This window comes from Salmo salar, chromosome 02 (assembly GCF_965601325.2).
Source record: "Salmo salar chromosome 02, fSalSal1, whole genome shotgun sequence".
Lineage (NCBI taxonomy): Eukaryota > Metazoa > Chordata > Actinopteri > Salmoniformes > Salmonidae > Salmo > Salmo salar.
In genome coordinates this window covers 10,333,138-10,354,592 of record NC_138292.1, presented here as the reverse complement: position 1 = coordinate 10,354,592, position 21,455 = coordinate 10,333,138, and the positions used below count along the sequence as shown (strand labels likewise).

General features: G+C 45.0%; 2 protein-coding genes across 2 annotated transcripts; both read right to left on the bottom strand.

Moving 5' to 3' along the window:
* Positions 1-952: 952 nt before the first annotated feature.
* Positions 953-10,404, bottom strand: LOC145863953 (uncharacterized). Its single transcript, XM_082968556.1, has 5 exons — positions 10,339-10,404; positions 10,101-10,166; positions 9,851-9,934; positions 8,337-9,723; positions 953-986 (listed from the first exon to the last, which is right to left on the bottom strand). The coding sequence occupies exons 1-5, from the start codon at positions 10,397-10,399 to the stop codon at positions 953-955; spliced, it is 1,632 nt and encodes a 543-aa protein (XP_082824682.1). The 5' UTR covers positions 10,400-10,404.
* Positions 10,405-12,438: 2,034 nt separating this feature from the next.
* Positions 12,439-20,971, bottom strand: LOC123743056 (uncharacterized). The gene is made up of 5 exons (XM_082968552.1): positions 20,911-20,971; positions 20,673-20,738; positions 20,423-20,506; positions 18,914-20,296; positions 12,439-12,443 (listed from the first exon to the last, which is right to left on the bottom strand). The coding sequence occupies exons 1-5, from the start codon at positions 20,969-20,971 to the stop codon at positions 12,439-12,441; spliced, it is 1,599 nt and encodes a 532-aa protein (XP_082824678.1).
* Between the last annotated feature and the right edge of the window lie 484 nt (positions 20,972-21,455).

Sequence of the window (21,455 nt, the reverse complement as noted above, 5' to 3'; positions counted from 1 at the left end):
ATCATAATATATCATATTTTCCTCATTTGCTCTGTAGGAGGTTCGTCATATGAAGGACATTCAAGTGGATGTGACCCCTAACCTGACATAATGTAAACGTTATACATTAAGCTCTCTCCCTCAGTGACATGAATTAGTATATTTCATATTCTCAGAACCCAACAGTAGGTTTTAAGGTGTGGCTGCATGTTTGTCGTGGACGCATCGTCACTCTTGATGTTCTTTTTCCAGATTGCAAGTGAAACACCTTTAGATGTGGTAAGTGCCAGTTGGTAAGTGCCAGACTCACACACCAAATTCCTATCTATTCCCGATTCGTGTAAAATACATGCATATTCTACACAGTGATGATGAGGATGATTTCCTTATTTTGCCATTTGAGTTAATCAACCTCAGAGGAGAAGTAGAGTGTTTGTTTCTCAATCCCACGCTTGGCAGGGACCTCCGATGTTGATGCTGGGCGGGAGCAAAAATGGGCTCCCGATTGAAAGACTCTGGTCTACTTTAGAGGTCTAGCACTGTATTTCTGTTCAGGCGTACCACTGGTCTACTATAGGACATTGATTATATATCTATTCAGGCGTACCACTGGACTTTGCTTGAGACTGTGTTTGTCTTTCTATTCAGGCGTACCACGGCCACCACCATGCTATGGAGGTCCTGGTTCAGTCTCTGCTGGATCTAGACGTGAGGGACAGCCAGGGGCGCACCCTCTGGACCTGTCTGCCTTAAAAAGTAATGAAGAGAGGTTGGGCCAGTGCTTTGGGGCCAGGGGGTTTTCATAACCAAGTAATGAAGAGATAGAGATTGGATCCAGAGGGTTGGAGACAGGAGGTTGGAGCCAGTGGGTTGGGACCCAGTGTTTCGGGACCCAGTGTGTCAAGTTTGCTGACGACACGAAGGCGATGAGAGGTCAGAGACTTGGCATTGTGGTGCCAGGACAACCTCTCCATCAATGCCAGTAAGAGCAAGGAGCTGATCGTGGTCTACAGGAGCAAGAGGTGAGAGCACGTCCCCATCCACATCAACAGGGCTGTTCCTTGGCGACTTAACATGGTCCACACACACCCGCACAGTCGTGAAGAGGACGCGCCAGGATGCTGAAATATTTGGCATGGGCACTCGCATCCTCAAAAAGTTAAAGGGTCTTGCTCTGACCCTAAGCACAATCACTAGACTGTATACAAAGCATATGCACACTCACACACACTACATTCACACTCCGACACACACACACACACACAAACACACACACAAACCGACACAACCCAAACACACATGCATACACATTACACACTCTCACAAACACACACCTTTACACTCATCATTTGTAGCTGCTGCTCTGTTCTTTATTTTGCTATTATTATTATTATTATTATCTATCCTGATGCCTAGTCACTTTACCCTGCCTTCTTGTACATATCTACTTCAAATACCTCGTACCCCTGCACACTGATCTGGAACTGGTACTCCTTGTATATAGCTTTATTCTTGGGTATTTTATTCCTCGTGTTACAATATATACAGTACCAGTCAAAAGTTTGGACACACCTACTCATTCCAGGGTTTCTTTATTTATTTTTTACAATTTTCTACATTGTAGAACATCAAAAGTATGAAATAACACATAAGGAATCCTGAAGTAACCAAAAAAGTGTTAAACAAATCAAAATATATTTGAGATTTGAGATTTTTAAAAGTAGCCACCCTTTGCCTTGATGACAGCTTTGCACACTCTTGGCATTCACTCAACCAGCTTCATGAGGTACTCACCTGGAATGCATTTCAATTAACAGGTGTGCCTTGTTCAAATTTAATTTGTGGAATTTATTTCCTTCTTAGTGCGTTTGAGCCAATCACTTGTTTTGTGACAAGGTAGGGGTGGTATACAGAAGATAGCCCTATTTGGTAAAATACCAAGTCCATATCATGGCAAGAACAGCTCAAATAAGCAAAGAGAAACAAAAGTCTATTATTATTTTAAGACATGAAGTTCAGTCAATCCGGAAAATTTCAAGAACTTTGAATGTTTCTTCAAGTGAAGTTGCAAAATCCATCAAGCGCTATGTCTCTCATGAGGACCGCCACAGGAAAGGAAGACCCAGAGTTACCTCTGCTGTAAAGTTCAAGTAACAGACACATCTCAACATCAACTGTTCAGAGGAGACTACGTGAATCAGGCCTTCATGGTCAAATTGCTGCAAAGAAACCACTACTAAAGGACACCAATAAGAAGAAGAGACTTGCTTGGGCCAAGAAACACCAGCAATGGACATTAGACCGGTGGAAATCTGTCCTTTTGGAAAAGCAATCCAGGTGAAGCTGGTTGAGAGAATGCAAAGGGTGGCTACATTGAAGAGTCTATATAAATATAAAATAGATTTTGATATGTTTAACACTTTTTTGGTTACTACATGATTCCATATGTGTTATTTCATAGTTTTGAGTTCTTCACTATTATTTTACAATGTAGAAAATAGTCAAAATAAAGAAAAACCTTTGAATAAGTAGGTGTGTCCAAACTTTTGATTGGTAGTATATATATATATATATATTCTATAGTTTTGTTCTCTGCATCGTTGGGGTGGGCTCGTAAGCAAGCATTTCACGGTAAAGAGTTGATTTGAGAGGGAAAGACAAAGAGCGAGGGAGTCCAAATGTATTCTGACCTAGTCTTTAGTATGAATCCATTTTTAATGAGACGAGTACAAAACATTAAAGGAACAGTTGTCTCCATGTCTCGTCCGTACCTGGTAGAGTATTCGGATGGGGGTCCCGCAAAGTTCATCCCAATGGCTGGGGGAGGAGGGTAGGCCTCATTGGTCATGTAGAGACATATCTTTTCCAGAGAACCTACCAATTTTCCTTCCTGAGGAAATTGCAAGAAATTACCAGGCTTCCCGTTCAAACCGAAAGTGCTATTTAGAAGCATATGTTTTATTTAACCAGGTAAGTTGACTGAGAACACATTCTCATTTACAGCAATGACCTGGGGAATAGTTACAGGGGATGGGGCGGGTGAATGAGCCAATAGTAAGCTTGGGATGATTAGGTGACCGTGATGGTATGAGGGCCAGATTGGGAATTTAGCCAGGACACCAGGGTTAACACCCCTACTCTAACAATAAGTGCCATGGGATCTTTAGTGACCACAGAGAGTCAGGACACCTGTTTAACGTCCCACCCGAAAGACAGCACATGTCCCCAATCACTGCCCTGGGATATTATTTTAGACCAGAGGAAAGAGTGACTCCTACTGGCCCTCCAACACCACTTCCAGCAGCAACTGGTCTCCAATCTAGGGACTGACCAGGACCAACCCTGCTTAGCTTCAGAAGCAAGCAGGCTGTGGGATGCAGGGTGTTAAGCAGCGAATAAAATCCAACATGATTATAACACTCTACATGGAGAAATATACACTAATGGGTTCTTGTATTTGTTGCTATTTAATCAACTCAAAGTCACCACACTATTTCATTGATGTAGCCTAGTTTTAACCGGTCTATGAGGCACTGTTGGCCGACGGGTCAAATATGAGGTTATTACAGTAGCCTACCTTTCACTGAAAGATGCATTTCGGTCCTTTCCTCTCCCCTTACACCTGGCTATCAAGGGAATTTGGGAAGGTTGTGGCTGTTTATACTTCGGTTATTGTGATGATTTTGTCAGAGGAAACAAATCTGAATCTCTGATAATCTAACAGTTACGCTGTAGCGGAGATTCAGCACAATGGATAGCGCCGCAGTTGATCAATTGCACGTGAATCTAAACCCGCAGTTTATCATGTGCCATTCTTCGGCTATATTTACATCAAATCTTCTCAGGCCTACCTATTGCATCTGTTCTCCAGCAATAAAGTACATTATCAAGTTAATATTCATTTAGTCACAGCATAAATTAAACGTGAGCCTACACAATCAAATTAACTTGTCAAGACCCTGCCATTCTTCTCCGTTATTACTTTTATTCAAGACAAAATACCCCCAGTTCTCGCATTATTTTACAGACTTGGTCAGAAAGGGTAACTGATTCTCAAGACCCAGACAAACAAATGTAGAATAACATTCAATACACAAACGTAGGCTACATAACAGGGGCGGAAATCCCAGGGGGGACGGGGGGTACACGACCCCCCCATCCTGGGAAAAATATGATTTGTCCCCCCCAATATATCACTGTAAACATAACTCTGTAATTTAAATAATATGAATAATACGCAATGAAAGCAATTGTGCTGATTATAGACACTTAACCTGTTGGGTCTAGGGGGCAGCATTTGCACGTCTGGATAAAAAAAATGTACCCGATTTAATCTGGTTACTAATCCTACCCAGTAACTAGAATATGCATATACTTATTATATATGGATAGAAAACACTCTAAAGTTTCCAAAACTGTTTGAATGATGTCTGTGAGTATAACAGAACTCATTTGGCAGGCAAAACCCTGAGACATTTTCTGACAGGAAGTGGATACCTGATGTGTTGTATTGACTTTAAACCTATCCCATTGAAAAACACAGGGGTTTAGGAATATTTTGGCACTTCCTATTGCTTCCACTAGATGTCACCAGCCTTTACAAAGTGTTTTGAGTCTTCTGGAGGGAGATCTGACCGAACAAGAGCCATGGAACGATGATGTCCCATTAGACACCTGGCGCGCGAGTTCATGTTGGGTACCCTCGTTCCAATACGTTATAAAAGAGTATGCATTCGTCCACCTTGAATATTATTCATGTTCTGGTTAAAAAAGGCCCTAATGATTTATGCTATACAACGTTTGACATGTTTGAACGAACGGAAATATATTTTTTCCCCTCGTTCATGACGAGAAGTCCGGCTGGCTTACATCATGTGCTAACGAGACGGAGATTTTTGGACATAAATGATGAGCTTTTTTGAACAAAACGACATTCGTTATGGACCTGTGATACCTGGAAGTGACATCTGATGAAGAGAATCAAAGGTAATGGATTATTTACATAGTATTTTCGATTTTAGATCTCCCCAACATGACGTCTAGTCTGTATCGCAACGCGTATTTTTCTGGGCGCAGTGCTCAGATTATTGCAAAGTGTGATTTCCCAGTAAGGTTATTTTTAAATCTGGCAAGTTGATTGCGTTCAAGAGATGTAAATCTATAATTCTTTAAATGACAATATAATATTTTACCAATGTTTTCTAATTTTAATTATTTAATTTGTTACGCTGACTTGACTGCCGGTTATTGGAGGGAAACGATTTCCTCAACATCAATGCCATAGTAAAACGCTGTTTTTGGATATAAATATGAACTTGATAGAACTAAAAATGCATGCATTGTCTAACATAATGTCCTAGGAGTGTCATCTGATGGAGATTGTAAAAGGTTAGTGCATCATTTTAGCTGGTTTTATGGTTTTGGTGACCCTGTCTTTGACTTGACAAAACATTACACACAACTCTTGTAAATGTACTGTCCTAACATACTCTAAATTTATGCTTTCGCCGTAAAACCTTTTTGAAATCGTAAAACGTGGTTAGATTAAGGAGATGTTTATCTTTCAAATGGTGTAAAATAGTTGTATTTTTGAAAAATTTGAATTTTGACATTTATTTGGATTCAAATTTGCCGCTCTTGAAATGCACCTGCTGTTGATGGAGTGCACGACGGGTGGCACGCTAGCGTCCCACCTAGCCCCAAGAGGTTAATAGAGCTTTTTTAAGTTTCAAAAAAAATTGCGACCCCCCACCCTTTGCCTCACAATGGTTTGATCCACTGCCAGTTCCTTAGTTGGCAAGGTAACAGAGGGTTCATATCTACTGTCTGAAAGGCACTCAATGCACGTGACTGACATGAGGTTAATCCAGTCAATCGCGCCATAGCAATGATTTGTTTTATGTTGGCAGGGTTCACACACACACACACACTAGCTGAATTTGCAGAGCTAGCGCGCAAATATTAACTATTAAGCTAGCTAGTACCTATTCCATTTATGTGGCGTCGTCAAAGATGGAATCTTTGCTATCGTCAATTTATTCCAAGATCAGCAATGTAAGTTAGTGCTTCAAAGTCCCTGTGATAAGGTTAGCGATAAACTGAAGTCCAAACTGAACAGAACTACACTCTCTTCTACCATTGTCTTAAATATATGTAATGGTCTCGTTGCAAAAGCTAAATTGTCGCAAGGGAACTTTTATTTATTTTATTTCACCTTTATTTAACCCGGGTAGCAAAGATTATAGCAAACACCACTGAAACGGAATTTGTGCTCGCTAGCTTTGCAAATTCAGCTATTGTTGGAAGCCAGCCAATATGAAACAAACGGTTAAAATTACAAAAGGTTGCAGCATATGTTGTGTAAATGGTGAACTCATACAGCTGTCAACTCTTGTCACTGCAATCCGTTTCACATTTGCTAGCTACCTTTTAGATCGAAGCCCATATAGAATGATAGAAGATATGATAGAAGCCCATCTCCTACTGTAAATAACCTACACACTGTGTGTGTGTGTGTGTGTGTGTGTGTGTGTGTGTGTGTGTGTGTGTGTGTGTGTGTGTGTGTGTGTGTGTGTGTGTGTGTGTGTGTGTGTGTGTGTGTGTGTGGCCAGCCAGGTAGAAAAATGGCAGAAAAAAGACGGACATCAGAGTATTTTTCAGTACACCAAAATGCAAAGTAAGAACCCTAGTAGCCTAATATCTCAAAGACTAGTTGATAAAATGTTCATAAGAAAGAAGTGAAATGCTAATGAAAATGTTTCACAATGATGTCATTAGGCAGAGCAGGCAACAGATGGCACACAGACGGCAGAGCTGGGGACAGACTGGCAGAGACAGGGAGTCTCAGGTAAGTTTGTTGAGTCTTTGTTTGGCAACATTATGAAAGGTTCTCCATTTTTTGGACTTGTAAAATAGGAACATAATTGGAAAATGCCATGGATACCCCCACTCTCAACTTACACTGGTGACTGAACTAAGATCTGTTAAAGGCAATGGTATTGCTGTTGTGATTAGTTGTGTAGTTTTGGGTACCGGTAGTTAGGAGTACGGCAAACACCTTATTTCTTTGGTTCCTCAATATACATTTACCATATTACAACGTAGGCTGTGTGTTACAGCACTACTTTTGGTGTCCCCCTCAGGAATTGCTCTTCAGAAAATGTCATGTAATTGTCCCCTCCAAGGTTGATATCAGATTTTCGCCCCTGCTACATAAAATAACCTGGAAGGCCTACCCTGTAGCAAACAAAATATTTGCATAGGCCGTAACGGTTTAACTTGCTTCAAAACAGGCTGAATTCAGGTTGGCATAAGTGAGTAAAGCGGTGCCACAGAAATTGTTTTGAATTAAAGCAGATACCTACAGGTAGCTCAAAAGTTGGAGCCAATTTTGTTGCTGTATTAACTGCATTTAAAGATTGCGTGTACATGCTCTTTGAATTCATGGCGACTATAAGTACGACGCACACCCCGAGCGTTGATCATGCGGATAGAGAAGGCCTGTATGAACAGACTTCACCTCACGCTTTTCATAGAAATTAACCGGTTAATTTCTCCCATGTAATCGGAGTGGGTGGGAAATCCTGGTAAAACTGTTCCCCCCCATCAAACCCTAGGTTAGAGGCGCTACAAGCAACTCTGGGAGAGCTAGGACCTGATAGCAGCCTGCCAGCTAAAGCAGGTTAGCATTGACTTATTTAACCTGAAAGTTTGGATTGTCACTGGGATATGAAGACCAACCGCCAAAACGATGGGCTAATGAGACGAGAGCTGGTTTCACATGTAAGCATTCACTAATAGGAAACCAAGTCAGTCAGGAGAGAAGACACCCAGCAGAGTAATTTAAATGCAAGTTGACAACCGTGATATTAGTTAGCACTGAAACCCCGATTCTAGCAACATCCTCATATGTACCAACCCCAGACACTGTGTTCCACAACCATCAAGTTAAAATGAACTAGAACCCATTCCACATCATGTGATGCTACTAGCATAAATTGACCAACACTGAGCAAATGTAGCTTAAACACAGGGGTCAAAGTATTAATATATTGCTGAGGCCAAAGCATGGTTATAATGCAAAATAAATGTTGCCAAGTAGGAACCGCCAAAACAATACTGAGGACACAAGTATTACAGTTAATGTTTAATTGAGCCAAAACAAGCAAATGCAGTTACACACACAGACAACCTGGACTAGAGTACCCATGAACTCTTGCATGGACCCCGAGCACCATGTCCCACGTCAGATATCCATGTTTGTGGGCAACGGGGGCTCCGATGAAGCGGTGAACAGTTCCTTAGAGGTAGCGTCGTCAGACGGGCCAGTCGCAGCTTCAGAGGTAGCGTCGTCAGACGGGCCAGTCGCAGCTTCAGAGGTAGCGTCGTCAGACGGGCCAGTCGCAGCTTCAGAGGTAGCGTCGTCAGACGGGCCAGTCGCAGCTTCAGAGGTAGCGTCGTCAGACGGGCCAGTCGCAGCTTCAGAGGTAGCGTCGTCAGACGGGCCAGTCGCAGCTTCAGAGGTAGCGTCGTCAGACGGGCCAGTCGCAGCTTCAGAGGTAGCGTCGTCAGACGGGCCAGTCGCAGCTTCAGAGGTAGCGTCGTCAGACGGGCCAGTCGCAGCTTCAGAGGTAGCGTCGTCAGACGGGCCAGTCGCAGCTTCAGAGGTAGCGTCGTCAGACGGGCCAGTCGCAGCTTCAGAGGTAGCGTCGTCAGACGGGCCAGTCGCAGCTTCAGAGGTAGCGTCGTCAGACGGGCCAGTCGCAGCTTCAGAGGTAGCGTCGTCAGACGGGCCAGTCGCAGCTTCAGAGGTAGCGTCGTCAGACGGGCCAGTCGCAGCTTCAGAGGTAGCGTCGTCAGACGGGCCAGTCGCAGCTTCAGAGGTAGCGTCGTCAGACGGGCCAGTCGCAGCTTCAGAGGTAGCGTCGTCAGACGGGCCAGTCGCAGCTTCAGAGGTAGCGTCGTCAGACGGGCCAGTCGCAGCTTCAGAGGTAGCGTCGTCAGACGGGCCAGTCGCAGCTTCAGAGGTAGCGTCGTCAGACGGGCCAGTCGCAGCTTCAGAGGTAGCGTCGTCAGACGGGCCAGTCGCAGCTTCAGAGGTAGCGTCGTCAGACGGGCCAGTCGCAGCTTCAGAGGTAGCGTCGTCAGACGGGCCAGTCGCAGCTTCAGAGGTAGCGTCGTCAGACGGGCCAGTCGCAGCTTCAGAGGTAGCGTCGTCAGACGGGCCAGTCGCAGCTTCAGAGGTAGCGTCGTCAGACGGGCCAGTCGCAGCTTCAGAGGTAGCGTCGTCAGACGGGCCAGTCGCAGCTTCAGAGGTAGCGTCGTCAGACGGGCCAGTCGCAGCTTCAGAGGTAGCGTCGTCAGACGGGCCAGTCGCAGCTTCAGAGGTAGCGTCGTCAGACGGGCCAGTCGCAGCTTCAGAGGTAGCGTCGTCAGACGGGCCAGTCGCAGCTTCAGAGGTAGCGTCGTCAGACGGGCCAGTCGCAGCTTCAGAGGTAGCGTCGTCAGACGGGCCAGTCGCAGCTTCAGAGGTAGCGTCGTCAGACGGGCCAGTCGCAGCTTCAGAGGTAGCGTCGTCAGACGGGCCAGTCGCAGCTTCAGAGGTAACGTCGTCAGACGGGCCAGTCGCAGCGTCGTCAGAGGACATGCGCCTCAGCTTCTCCTCAGAGGACAGGGCATCATTTGCCTGAGAGCTACCATGGTTTGGAGAAGCTTGGGATTCTACTTCGTTAGTCTCTAAATACTCTATAGAAAAAAACAAAAGGAACAGTTGGGTATTCTACAGCAACACATCTGTTCCACACGGTCTAGGCCGAATTGCCAGTCGAATGTTGAACCCAACAGTTTTCAAAGTATATGTTTCAGGCCGTACCTTCTCTGTCTTGTTTAGCGTCAGACCCTATGGATCGGAGCAAGGCCAGGGCATGCTCAATGGAGACGTCATTTGATGACAGCTCTGAAAAACGTAGGTTAAGGTACACAAGCAAAATTACCAAATCAAAGGCTTTGACAACGTTATTTAGACTGAGTTACTCTATGGTGTTGAATGAGTGTCAAACACAGCAGCACCATAGACAGTGACAAAGAACATAGCTAGAAGGGTTGTGGAAAGAAACACTTACCTCCAAGTCTCCTCTGCAGAGAGACTTGATCTTGCTTCTGGGACTTTCCAACAGGGTAACAAGAAACTGAGGAGAAAGTGTTGACAGAAGTTGAGTTCACACAAAATAGCTACATATATTAATAATAGATGACCAATGCGGAAGAAACAGACAGTCAAATTTGAATCTCCAACTTATAAAGTTAAGCATATTTCCCAAACAAATCCCTTCAATCCAAATAAAACGTTAGTGAACCAACCTTTGACAACCCCCACAGTCATCACAAAGAGCAGCAATTCTCTCACACCTCCCATGATCATGAGAATAGTCTGTGTTATCAACAGGTAATGTCTTCCCATGGCCTGTATGAGGCTTATATAGGCCACTAATGACCGTTTACCTGACAAACATGACTTAACGATCAATTAACAAGCTTGATTGAGGTGTTACATTCAGATAGAAATAGACCATGTAGAACATATGTTGATTCTTTGGTGGGCAGGCAATCTTTTCTACTCCATATATTGCATTTATATCTGTAATGTTTAACCCTAATGGTCTCAGAATCTTCAAAGATATTAGGGGGAAATAAACACTGTACCCAAATCCACTTTTTCCAATGCTCCTGGGAAATGGGTAGGCCTCCACCATACAGTTTTACAGCTGTGATATATTTATTTATTTACATAGATCACATACTTAAATATATATATGTTAGCTGTAGGTAGCTTTGGGATAAAATTCCCATATTGTATTGTTACTAACATAAATCATAATATATCATATTTTCCTCATTTGCTCTGTAGGAGGTTCGTCATATGAAGGACATTCAAGTGGATGTGACCCCTAACCTGACATAATGTAAACGTTATACATTAAGCTCTCTCCCTCAGTGACATGAATTAGTATATTTCATATTCTCAGAACCCAACAGTAGGTTTTAAGGTGTGGCTGCATGTTTGTCGTGGACGCATCGTCACTCTTGATGTTCTTTTTCCAGATTGCAAGTGAAACACCTTTAGATGTGGTAAGTGCCAGTTGGTAACTTTTCCTCACACTTGCTTGTTTAAGGTATGGATGCAACACCCCAGTATGTCTGCAGGGGCTGGTCACTGAGATTTACCATGTTACACATGCTACTAGACTAACCTTCCAAGTAAATATGTTACAAGTCTGAACTGGCCGTCCTTGTCTTTCCTCAACTAATTGAAAGCTCAGGGACAGACATCCTGAACGACTTTGATGTCAGAGCTCCCATCAGCCCTCTACACCTCGCTGTGAGTAAAGCCTACCTGCTCCTGTAGTGGTCTCCATATGACAAATGGCACCCTATTCCCTATTTAGTACACTACTTTTGACCAGATCCTTATAGGCCCTGATCAAAAGTAGTTCACTACATAGGGAATAGGGTGCTATCTGGGAAGCAGGCATGGTGTTGATTTTCCACAGGAAGTTGACTGTCCAGACAGACTCACACACCAAATTCCTATCTATTCCTGATTCGTGTAAAATACATGCATATTCTACACAGTGATGATGAGGATGATTTCCTTATTTTGCCATTTGAGTTAATCAACCTCAGAGGAGAAGTAGAGTGTTTGTTTCTCAATCCCACGCTTGGCAGGGACCTCCGATGTTGATGCTGGGCGGGAGCAAAAATGGGCTCCCGATTGAAAGACTCTGGTCTACTTTAGAGGTCTAGCACTGTATTTCTGTTCAGGCGTACCACTGGTCTACTATAGGACATCGAATATATATCTATTCAGGCGTACCACTGGACTTTGCTTGAGACTGTGTTTGTGTTTCTATTCAGGCGTACCACAGCCACCACCATGCTATGGAGGTCCTGGTTCAGTCTCTGCTGGATCTAGACGTGAGGGACAGCCAGGGGCGCACCCTCTGGACCTGTCTGCCTTAAAAAGTAATGAAGAGAGGTTGGGCCAGTGCTTTGGGGCCAGGGGGTTTTCATAACCAAGTAATGAAGAGATGGAGATTGGATCCAGAGGGTTGGAGACAGGAGGTTGGAGCCAGTGGGTTGGGACCCAGTGTGTCGGGACCCAGTGTGTCAAGTTTGCTGACGACACGAAGGCGATGAGAGGTCAGAGACTTGGCATTGTGGTGCCAGGACAACCTCTCCCTCAATGCCAGTAAGACCAAGGAGCTGATCGTGGTCTAAAGGAGCAAGAGGGGAGAGCACGTCCCCATCCACATCAACAGGGCTGTTCCTTGGCGACCTAACATGGTCCACACACACCCGCACAGTCGTGAAGAGGGCGCGCCAGGAGGCTGAAATATTTGGCATGGGCACTCGCATCCTCAAAAAGTTAAAGGGTCTTGCTCTGACCTTACGCACAACTCACTAGACTGTATACAAAGCATATGCACACTCACACACACTACATTCACACTCCCACACACACACACACACACACACACACACACACACACACACACACACACACACACACACACACACACACACACACACACACACACACACACACACACACACAACCGACACAAACCAAACACACATGCATCCACATTACACACTCTCACAAACACACAACTTTACACTCATCATTTGCAGCTGCTGCTCTGTTCTTTATTTTGCTATTATTATTATTATTATCAATCCTGATGCCTAGTCACTTTACCCAGCCTTCTTGTACATATCTACTTCAAATACCTCGTACCCCTGCACACTGATCTGGAACCTGTACTCCTTGTATATAGCTTTATTCTTGGGTATTTTATTCCTCGTGTTACAATATATACAGTACCAGTCAAAAGTTTGGACACACCTACTCATTCCAGGGTTTCTTTATTTTTTTTACAATTTTCTACATTGTAGAACATCAAAAGTATGAAATAACACATAAGGAATCCTGAAGTAACCAAAAAAGTGTTAAACAAATCAAAATATATTTTATATTTGAGATTCTTCAAAGTAGCCACCCTTTGCCTTGATGACAGCTTTGCACACTCTTGGCATTCACTCAACCAGCTTCATGAGGTACTCACCTGGAATGCATTTTAATTAACAGGTGTGCCTTGTTCAAAGTTAATTTGTGGAATTTATTTCCTTCTTAGTGCGTTTGAGCCAATCACTTGTTTTGTGACAAGGTAGGGGTGGTATACAGAAGATAGCCCTATTTGGTAAAATACCAAGTCCATATCATGGCAAGAACAGCTCAAATAAGCAAAGAGAAACAAAAGTCTATTATTATTTTAAGACATGAAGTTCAGTCAATCCGGAAAATTTCAAGAGCTTTTTATGTTTCTTCAAGTGCAGTTGCAAAATCCATCAAGCGCTATGTCTCTCATGAGGACTGCCACAGGAAAGGAAGACCCAGAGTTACCTCTGCTGTAAAGTTCAAGTAACAGACACATCTCAACATCAACTGTTCAGAGGAGACTACGTGAATCAGGCCTTCATGGTCAAATTGCTGCAAAGAAACCACTACTAAAGGACACCAATAAGAAGAAGAGACTTGCTTGGGCCAAGAAACACCAGCAATGGACATTAGACCGGTGGAAATCTGTCCTTTTGGAAAAGCAATCCAGGTGAAGCTGGTTGAGAGAATGCCAAGAGTGTGCAAAGGGTGGCTACATTGAAGAGTCTATATAAATATAAAATAGATTTTGATATGTTTAACACTTTTTTGGTTACTACATGATTCCATATGTGTTATTTCATAGTTTTGAGTTCTTCACTATTATTTTACAATGTAGAAAATAGTCAAAATAAAGAAAAACCTTTGAATAAGTAGGTGTGTCCAAACTTTTGATTGGTACTATATATATATATATATATATATTCTATAGTTTTGTTCTCTGCATCGTTGGGGTGGGCTCGTAAGCAAGCATTTCACGGTAAAGAGTTGATTTGAGAGGGAAAGACAAAGAGCGAGGGAGTCCAAATGTATTCTGACCTAGTCTTTAGTATGAATCCATTTTTAATGAGACGAGTACAAAACATTAAAGGAACAGTTGTCTCCATGTCTCGTCCGTACCTGGTAGAGTATTCGGATGGGGGTCCCGCAAAGTTCATCCCAATGGCTGGGGGAGGAGGGTAGGCCTCATTGGTCATGTAGAGACATATCTTTTCCAGAGAACCTACCAATTTTCCTTCCTGAGGAAATTGCAAGAAATTACCAGGCTTCCCGTTCAAACCGAAAGTGCTATTTAGAAGCATATGTTTTATTTAACCAGGTAAGTTGACTGAGAACACATTCTCATTTACAGCAATGACCTGGGGAATAGTTACAGGGGATGGGGGGGGTGAATGAGCCAATAGTAAGCTTGGGATGATTAGGTGACCGTGATGGTATGAGGGCCAGATTGGGAATTTAGCCAGGACACCAGGGTTAACACCCCTACTCTAACAATAAGTGCCATGGGATCTTTAGTGACCACAGAGAGTCAGGACACCTGTTTAACGTCCCACCCGAAAGACAGCACATGTCCCCAATCACTGCCCTGGGATATTATTTTAGACCAGAGGAAAGAGTGACTCCTACTGGCCCTCCAACACCACTTCCAGCAGCAACTGGTCTCCAATCTAGGGACTGACCAGGACCAACCCTGCTTAGCTTCAGAAGCAAGCCAGCTGTGGGATGCAGGGTGTTAAGCAGCGAATAAAATCCAACATGATTATACCACTCTACATGGAGAAATATACACTAATGGGTTTTTGTATTTGTTGATATTTAATCAACTCAAAGTCACCACACTATTTCATTGATGTAGCCTAGTTTTAACCGGTCTATGAGGCACTGTTGGCCGACGGGTCAAATATGAGGTTATTACAGTAGCCTACCTTTCACTGAAAGATGCATTTCGGTCCTTTCCTCTCCCCTTACACCTGGCTATCAAGGGAATTTGGGAAGGTTGTGGCTGTTTATACTTCGGTTATTGTGATGATTTTGTCAGAGGAAACAAATCTGAATCTTTGATAATCTAACAGTTACGCTGTAGCGGAGATTCAGCACAATGGATAGCGCCACAGTTGATCAATTGCACGTGAATCTAAACCCGCAGTTTATCATGTGCCATTCTTCGGCTATATTTACATCAAATCTTCTCAGGCCTACCTATTGCATCTGTTCTCCAGCAATAAAGTACATTATCAAGTTAATATTCATTTAGTCACAGCATAAATTAAACGTGAGCCTACACAATCAAATTAACTTGTCAAGACCCTGCCATTCTTCTCCGTTATTACTTTTATTCAAGACAAAATACCCCCAGTTCTCGCATTATTTTACAGACTTGGTCAGAAAGGGTAACTGATTCTCAAGACCCAGACAAACAAATGTAGAATAACATTCAATACACAAACGTAGGCTACATAACAGGGGCGGAAATCCCAGGGGGGACGGGGGGTACACGACCCCCCCATCCTGGGAAAAATATGATTTGTCCCCCCCAATATATCACTGTAAACATAACTCTGTAATTTAAATAATATGAATAATACGCAATGAAAGCAATTGTGCTGATTATAGACACTTAATAGAGCTTTTTTAAGTTTCAAAAGATTGCGACCCCCCACCCTTTGCCTCACAATGGTTTGATCCACTGCCAGTTCCTTAGTTGGCAAGGTAACAGAGGGTTCGTATCTACTGTCTGAAAGGCACTCAATGCACGTGACTGACATGAGGTTAATCCAGTCAATCGCGCCATAGCAATGATTTGTTTTATGTTGGCAGGGTTCACACACACACACACACACTAGCTGAATTTGCAGAGCTAGCGCGCAAATATTAACTATTAAGCTAGCTAGTACCTATTCCATTTATGTGGCGTCGTCAAAGATGGAATCTTTGCTATCGTCAATTTATTCCAAGATCAGCAATGTAAGTTAGTGCTTCAAAGTCCCTGTGATAAGGTTAGCGATAAACTGAAGTCCAAACTCAACAGAACTACACTCTCTTCTACCATTGTCTTAAATATATGTAATGGTCTCGTTGCAAAAGCTAAATTGTCGCAAGTGAACTTTTATTTTATTTCACCTTTATTTAACCCGGGTAGCAAAGATTATAGCAAACACCACTGAAACGGAATTTGTGCTCGCTAGCTTTGCAAATTCAGCTATTGTTGGAAGCCAGCCAATATGAAACAAACGGTTAAAATTACAAAAGGTTGCAGCATATGTTGTGTAAATGGTGAACTCATACAGCTGTCAACTCTTGTCACTGCAATCCGTTTCACATTTGCTAGCTACCTTTTAGATCGAAGCCCATATAGAATGATAGAAGATATGATAGAAGCCCATCTCCTACTGTAAATAACCTACACACTGTGTGTGTGTGTGTGTGGCCAGCCAGGTAGAAAAATGGCAGAAAAAAGACGGACATCAGAGTATTTTTCAGTACACCAAAACGCAAAGTAAGAACCCTAGTAGCCTAATATCTCAAAGACTAGTTGATAAAATGTTCATAAGAAAGAAGTGAAATGCTAATGAAAATGTTTCACAATGATGTCATTAGGCAGAGCAGGCAACAGATGGCACACAGACGGCAGAGCTGGGGACAGACTGGCAGAGACAGGGAGTCTCAGGTAAGTTTGTTGAGTCTTTGTTTGGCAACATTATGAAAGGTTCTCCATTTTTTTGACTTGTAAAATAGGAACATAATTGGAAAATGCCATGGATACCCCCACTCTCAACTTACACTGGTGACTGAACTAAGATCTGTTAAAGGCAATGGTATTGCTGTTGTGATTAGTTGTGTAGTTTTGGGTACCGGTAGTTAGGAGTACGGCAAACACCTTATTTCTTTGGTTCCTCAATATACATTTACCATATTACAACGTAGGCTGTGTGTTACAGCACTACTTTTGGTGTCCCCCTCAGGAATTGCTCTTCAGAAAATGTCATGTAATTGTCCCCTCCAAAGTTGATATCAGATTTTCGCCCCTGCTACATAAAATAACCTGGAAGGCCTACCCTGTAGCAAACAAAATATTTGCATAGGCCGTAACGGTTTAACTTGCTTCAAAACAGGCTGAATTCAGGTTGGCATAAGTGAGTAAAGCGGTGCCACAGAAATTGTTTTGAATTAAAGCAGATACCTACCGGTAGCTCAAAAGTTGGAGCCAATTTTGTTGCTGTATTAACTGCATTTAAAGGTTGCGTGTACATGCTCTTTGAATTCATGGCGACTATAAGTACGACGCACACCCCGAGCGTTGATCATGCGGATAGAGAAGGCCTGTATGAACAGACTTCACCTCACGCTTTTCATAGAAATTAACCGGTTAATTTCTCCCATGTAATCGGAGTGGGTGGGAAATCCTGGTAAAACTGTTCCCCCCCATCAAACCCTAGGTTAGAGGCGCTACAAGCAACTCTGGGAGAGCTAGGACCTGATAGCAGCCTGCCAGCTAAAGCAGGTTAGCATTGACTTATTTAACCTGAAAGTTTGGATTGTCACTGGGATATGAAGACCAACCGCCAAAACGATGGGCTAATGAGACGAGAGCTGGTTTCACATGTAAGCATTCACTAATAGGAAACCAAGTCAGTCAGGAGAGAAGACACCCAGCAGAGTAATTTAAATGCAAGTTGACAACCGTGATATTAGTTAGCACTGAAACCCCGATTCTAGCAACATCCTCATATGTACCAACCCCAGACACTGTGTTCCACAACCATCAAGTTAAAATGAACTAGAACCCATTCCACATCATGTGATGCTACTAGCATAAATTGACCAACACTGAGCAAATGTAGCTTAAACACAGGGGTCAAAGTATTAATATATTGCTGAGGCCAAAGCATGGTTATAATGCAAAATAAATGTTGCCAAGTAGGAACCGCCAAAACAATACTGAGGACACAAGTATTACAGTTAATGTTTAATTGAGCCAAAACAAGCAAATGCAGTTACACACACAGACAACCTGGACTAGAGTACCCATGAACTCTTGCATGGACCCCGAGCACCATGTCCCACGTCAGATATCCATGTTTGTGGTCAACGGGGGCTCCGATGAAGCGGTGAACAGTTCCTTAGAGGTAGCGTCGTCAGACGGGCCAGTCGCAGCTTCAGAGGTAGCGTCGTCAGACGGGCCAGTCGCAGCTTCAGAGGTAGCGTCGTCAGACGGGCCAGTCGCAGCTTCAGAGGTAGCGTCGTCAGACGGGCCAGTCGCAGCTTCAGAGGTAGCGTCGTCAGACGGGCCAGTCGCAGCTTCAGAGGTAGCGTCGTCAGACGGGCCAGTCGCAGCTTCAGAGGTAGCGTCGTCAGACGGGCCAGTCGCAGCTTCAGAGGTAGCGTCGTCAGACGGGCCAGTCGCAGCTTCAGAGGTAGCGTCGTCAGACGGGCCAGTCGCAGCTTCAGAGGTAGCGTCGTCAGACGGGCCAGTCGCAGCTTCAGAGGTAGCGTCGTCAGACGGGCCAGTCGCAGCTTCAGAGGTAGCGTCGTCAGACGGGCCAGTCGCAGCTTCAGAGGTAGCGTCGTCAGACGGGCCAGTCGCAGCTTCAGAGGTAGCGTCGTCAGACGGGCCAGTCGCAGCTTCAGAGGTAGCGTCGTCAGACGGGCCAGTCGCAGCTTCAGAGGTAGCGTCGTCAGACGGGCCAGTCGCAGCTTCAGAGGTAGCGTCGTCAGACGGGCCAGTCGCAGCTTCAGAGGTAGCGTCGTCAGACGGGCCAGTCGCAGCTTCAGAGGTAGCGTCGTCAGACGGGCCAGTCGCAGCTTCAGAGGTAGCGTCGTCAGACGGGCCAGTCGCAGCTTCAGAGGTAGCGTCGTCAGACGGGCCAGTCGCAGCTTCAGAGGTAGCGTCGTCAGACGGGCCAGTCGCAGCTTCAGAGGTAGCGTCGTCAGACGGGCCAGTCGCAGCTTCAGAGGTAGCGTCGTCAGACGGGCCAGTCGCAGCTTCAGAGGTAGCGTCGTCAGACGGGCCAGTCGCAGCTTCAGAGGTAGCGTCGTCAGACGGGCCAGTCGCAGCTTCAGAGGTAGCGTCGTCAGACGGGCCAGTCGCAGCTTCAGAGGTAGCATCGTCAGACGGGCCAGTCGCAGCTTCAGAGGTAGCGTCGTCAGACGGGCCAGTCGCAGCTTCAGAGGTAGCGTCGTCAGACGGGCCAGTCGCAGCTTCAGAGGTAGCGTCGTCAGACGGGCCAGTCGCAGCTTCAGAGGTAGCGTCGTCAGACGGGCCAGTCGCAGCTTCAGAGGTAGCGTCGTCAGACGGGCCAGTCGCAGCTTCAGAGGTAGCGTCGTCAGACGGGCCAGTCGCAGCTTCAGAGGTAGCGTCGTCAGACGGGCCAGTCGCAGCTTCAGAGGTAGCGTCGTCAGACGGGCCAGTCGCAGCTTCAGAGGTAGCGTCGTCAGACGGGCCAGTCGCAGCTTCAGAGGTAGCGTCGTCAGACGGGCCAGTCGCAGCTTCAGAGGTAGCGTCGTCAGACGGGCCAGTCGCAGCTTCAGAGGTAGCGTCGTCAGACGGGCCAGTCGCAGCTTCAGAGGTAGCGTCGTCAGACGGGCCAGTCGCAGCTTCAGAGGTAGCGTCGTCAGACGGGCCAGTCGCAGCTTCAGAGGTAGCGTCGTCAGACGGGCCAGTCGCAGCTTCAGAGGTAGCGTCGTCAGACGGGCCAGTCGCAGCTTCAGAGGTAGCGTCGTCAGACGGGCCAGTCGCAGCTTCAGAGGTAGCGTCGTCAGACGGGCCAGTCGCAGCTTCAGAGGTAGCGTCGTCAGACGGGCCAGTCGCAGCTTCAGAGGTAGCGTCGTCAGACGGGCCAGTCGCAGCTTCAGAGGTAGCGTCGTCAGACGGGCCAGTCGCAGCTTCAGAGGTAGCGTCGTCAGACGGGCCAGTCGCAGCTTCAGAGGTAGCGTCGTCAGACGGGCCAGTCGCAGCTTCAGAGGTAGCGTCGTCAGACGGGCCAGTCGCAGCTTCAGAGGTAGCGTCGTCAGACGGGCCAGTCGCAGCTTCAGAGGTAGCGTCGTCAGACGGGCCAGTCGCAGCTTCAGAGGTAGCGTCGTCAGACGGGCCAGTCGCAGCTTCAGAGGTAGCGTCGTCAGACGGGCCAGTCGCAGCTTCAGAGGTAGCGTCGTCAGACGGGCCAGTCGCAGCTTCAGAGGTAACGTCGTCAGACGGGCCAGTCGCAGCGTCGTCAGAGGACATGCGCCTCAGCTTCTCCTCAGAGGACAGGGCATCATTTGCCTGAGAGCTACCATGGTTTGGAGAAGCTTGGGATTCTACTTCGTTAGTCTCTAAATACTCTATAGAAAAAACAAAAGGAACAGTTGGGTATTCTACAGCAACACATCTGTTCCACACGGTCTAGGCCGAATTGCCAGTCGAATGTTGAACCCAACAGTTTTCAAAGTATATGTTTCAGGCCGTACCTTCTCTGTCTTGTTTAGCGTCAGACCCTATGGATCGGAGCAAGGCCAGGGCATGCTCAATGGAGACGTCATTTGATGACAGCTCTGAAAAACGTAGGTTAAGGTACACAAGCAAAATTACCAAATCAAAGGCTTTGACAACGTTATTTAGACTGAGTTACTCTATGGTGTTGAATGAGTGTCAAACACAGCAGCACCATAGACAGTGACAAAGAACATAGCTAGAAGGGTTGTGGAAAGAAACACTTACCTCCAAGTCTCCTCTGCAGAGAGACTTGATCTTGCTTCTGGGACTTTCCAACAGGGTAACAAGAAACTGAGGAGAAAGTGTTGACAGAAGTTGAGTTCACACAAAATAGCTACATATATTAATAATAGATGACCAATGCGGAAGAAACAGACAGTCAAATTTGAATCTCCAACTTATAAAGTTAAGCATATTTCCCAAACAAATCCCTTCAATCCAAATAAAACGTTAGTGAACCAACCTTTGACAACCCCCACAGTCATCACAAAGAGCAGCAACTCTCTCACACCTCCCATGATCATGAGAATAGTCTGTGTTATCAACAGGTAATGTCTTCCCATGGCCTGTATGAGGCTTATATAGGCCACTAATGACCGTTTACCTGACAAACATGACTTAACGATCAATTAACAAGCTTGATTGAGGTGTTACATTCAGATAGAAATAGACCATGTAGAACATATGTTGATTCTTTGGTGGGCAGGCAATCTTTTCTACTCCATATATTGCATTTATATCTGTAATGTTTAACCCTAATGGTCTCAGAATCTTCAAAGATATTAGGGGGAAATAAACACTGTACCCAAATCCACTTTTTACAATGCTCCTGGGAAATGGGTAGGCCTCCACCATACAGTTTTACAGCTGTGATATATTTATTTATTTACATAGATCACATACTTAAATATATATATGTTAGCTGTAGGTAGCTTTGGGATAAAATTCCCATATTGTATTGTTACTAACATAAATCATAATATATCATATTTTCCTCATTTGCTCTGT

Coding starts and splice junctions, on each gene's coding strand:
- LOC145863953 (XM_082968556.1), bottom strand. CDS start 10,399: ATGATCATGGGAGGTGTGAGAGAATTGCTGCTCTTTGTGATGACTGTG. Junction 9,935..10,100: donor TCTGCAGAGGAGACTTGGAG/GTAAGTGTTTCT, acceptor TACGTTTTTCAG/AGCTGTCATCAAATGACGTC. Junction 9,724..9,850: donor CGCTAAACAAGACAGAGAAG/GTACGGCCTGAA, acceptor TTTTTTCTATAG/AGTATTTAGAGACTAACGAA.
- LOC123743056 (XM_082968552.1), bottom strand. CDS start 20,971: ATGATCATGGGAGGTGTGAGAGAGTTGCTGCTCTTTGTGATGACTGTG. Junction 20,739..20,910: donor GACTGTGGGGGTTGTCAAAG/GTTGGTTCACTA, acceptor CTTTCTCCTCAG/TTTCTTGTTACCCTGTTGGA. Junction 20,507..20,672: donor TCTGCAGAGGAGACTTGGAG/GTAAGTGTTTCT, acceptor TACGTTTTTCAG/AGCTGTCATCAAATGACGTC.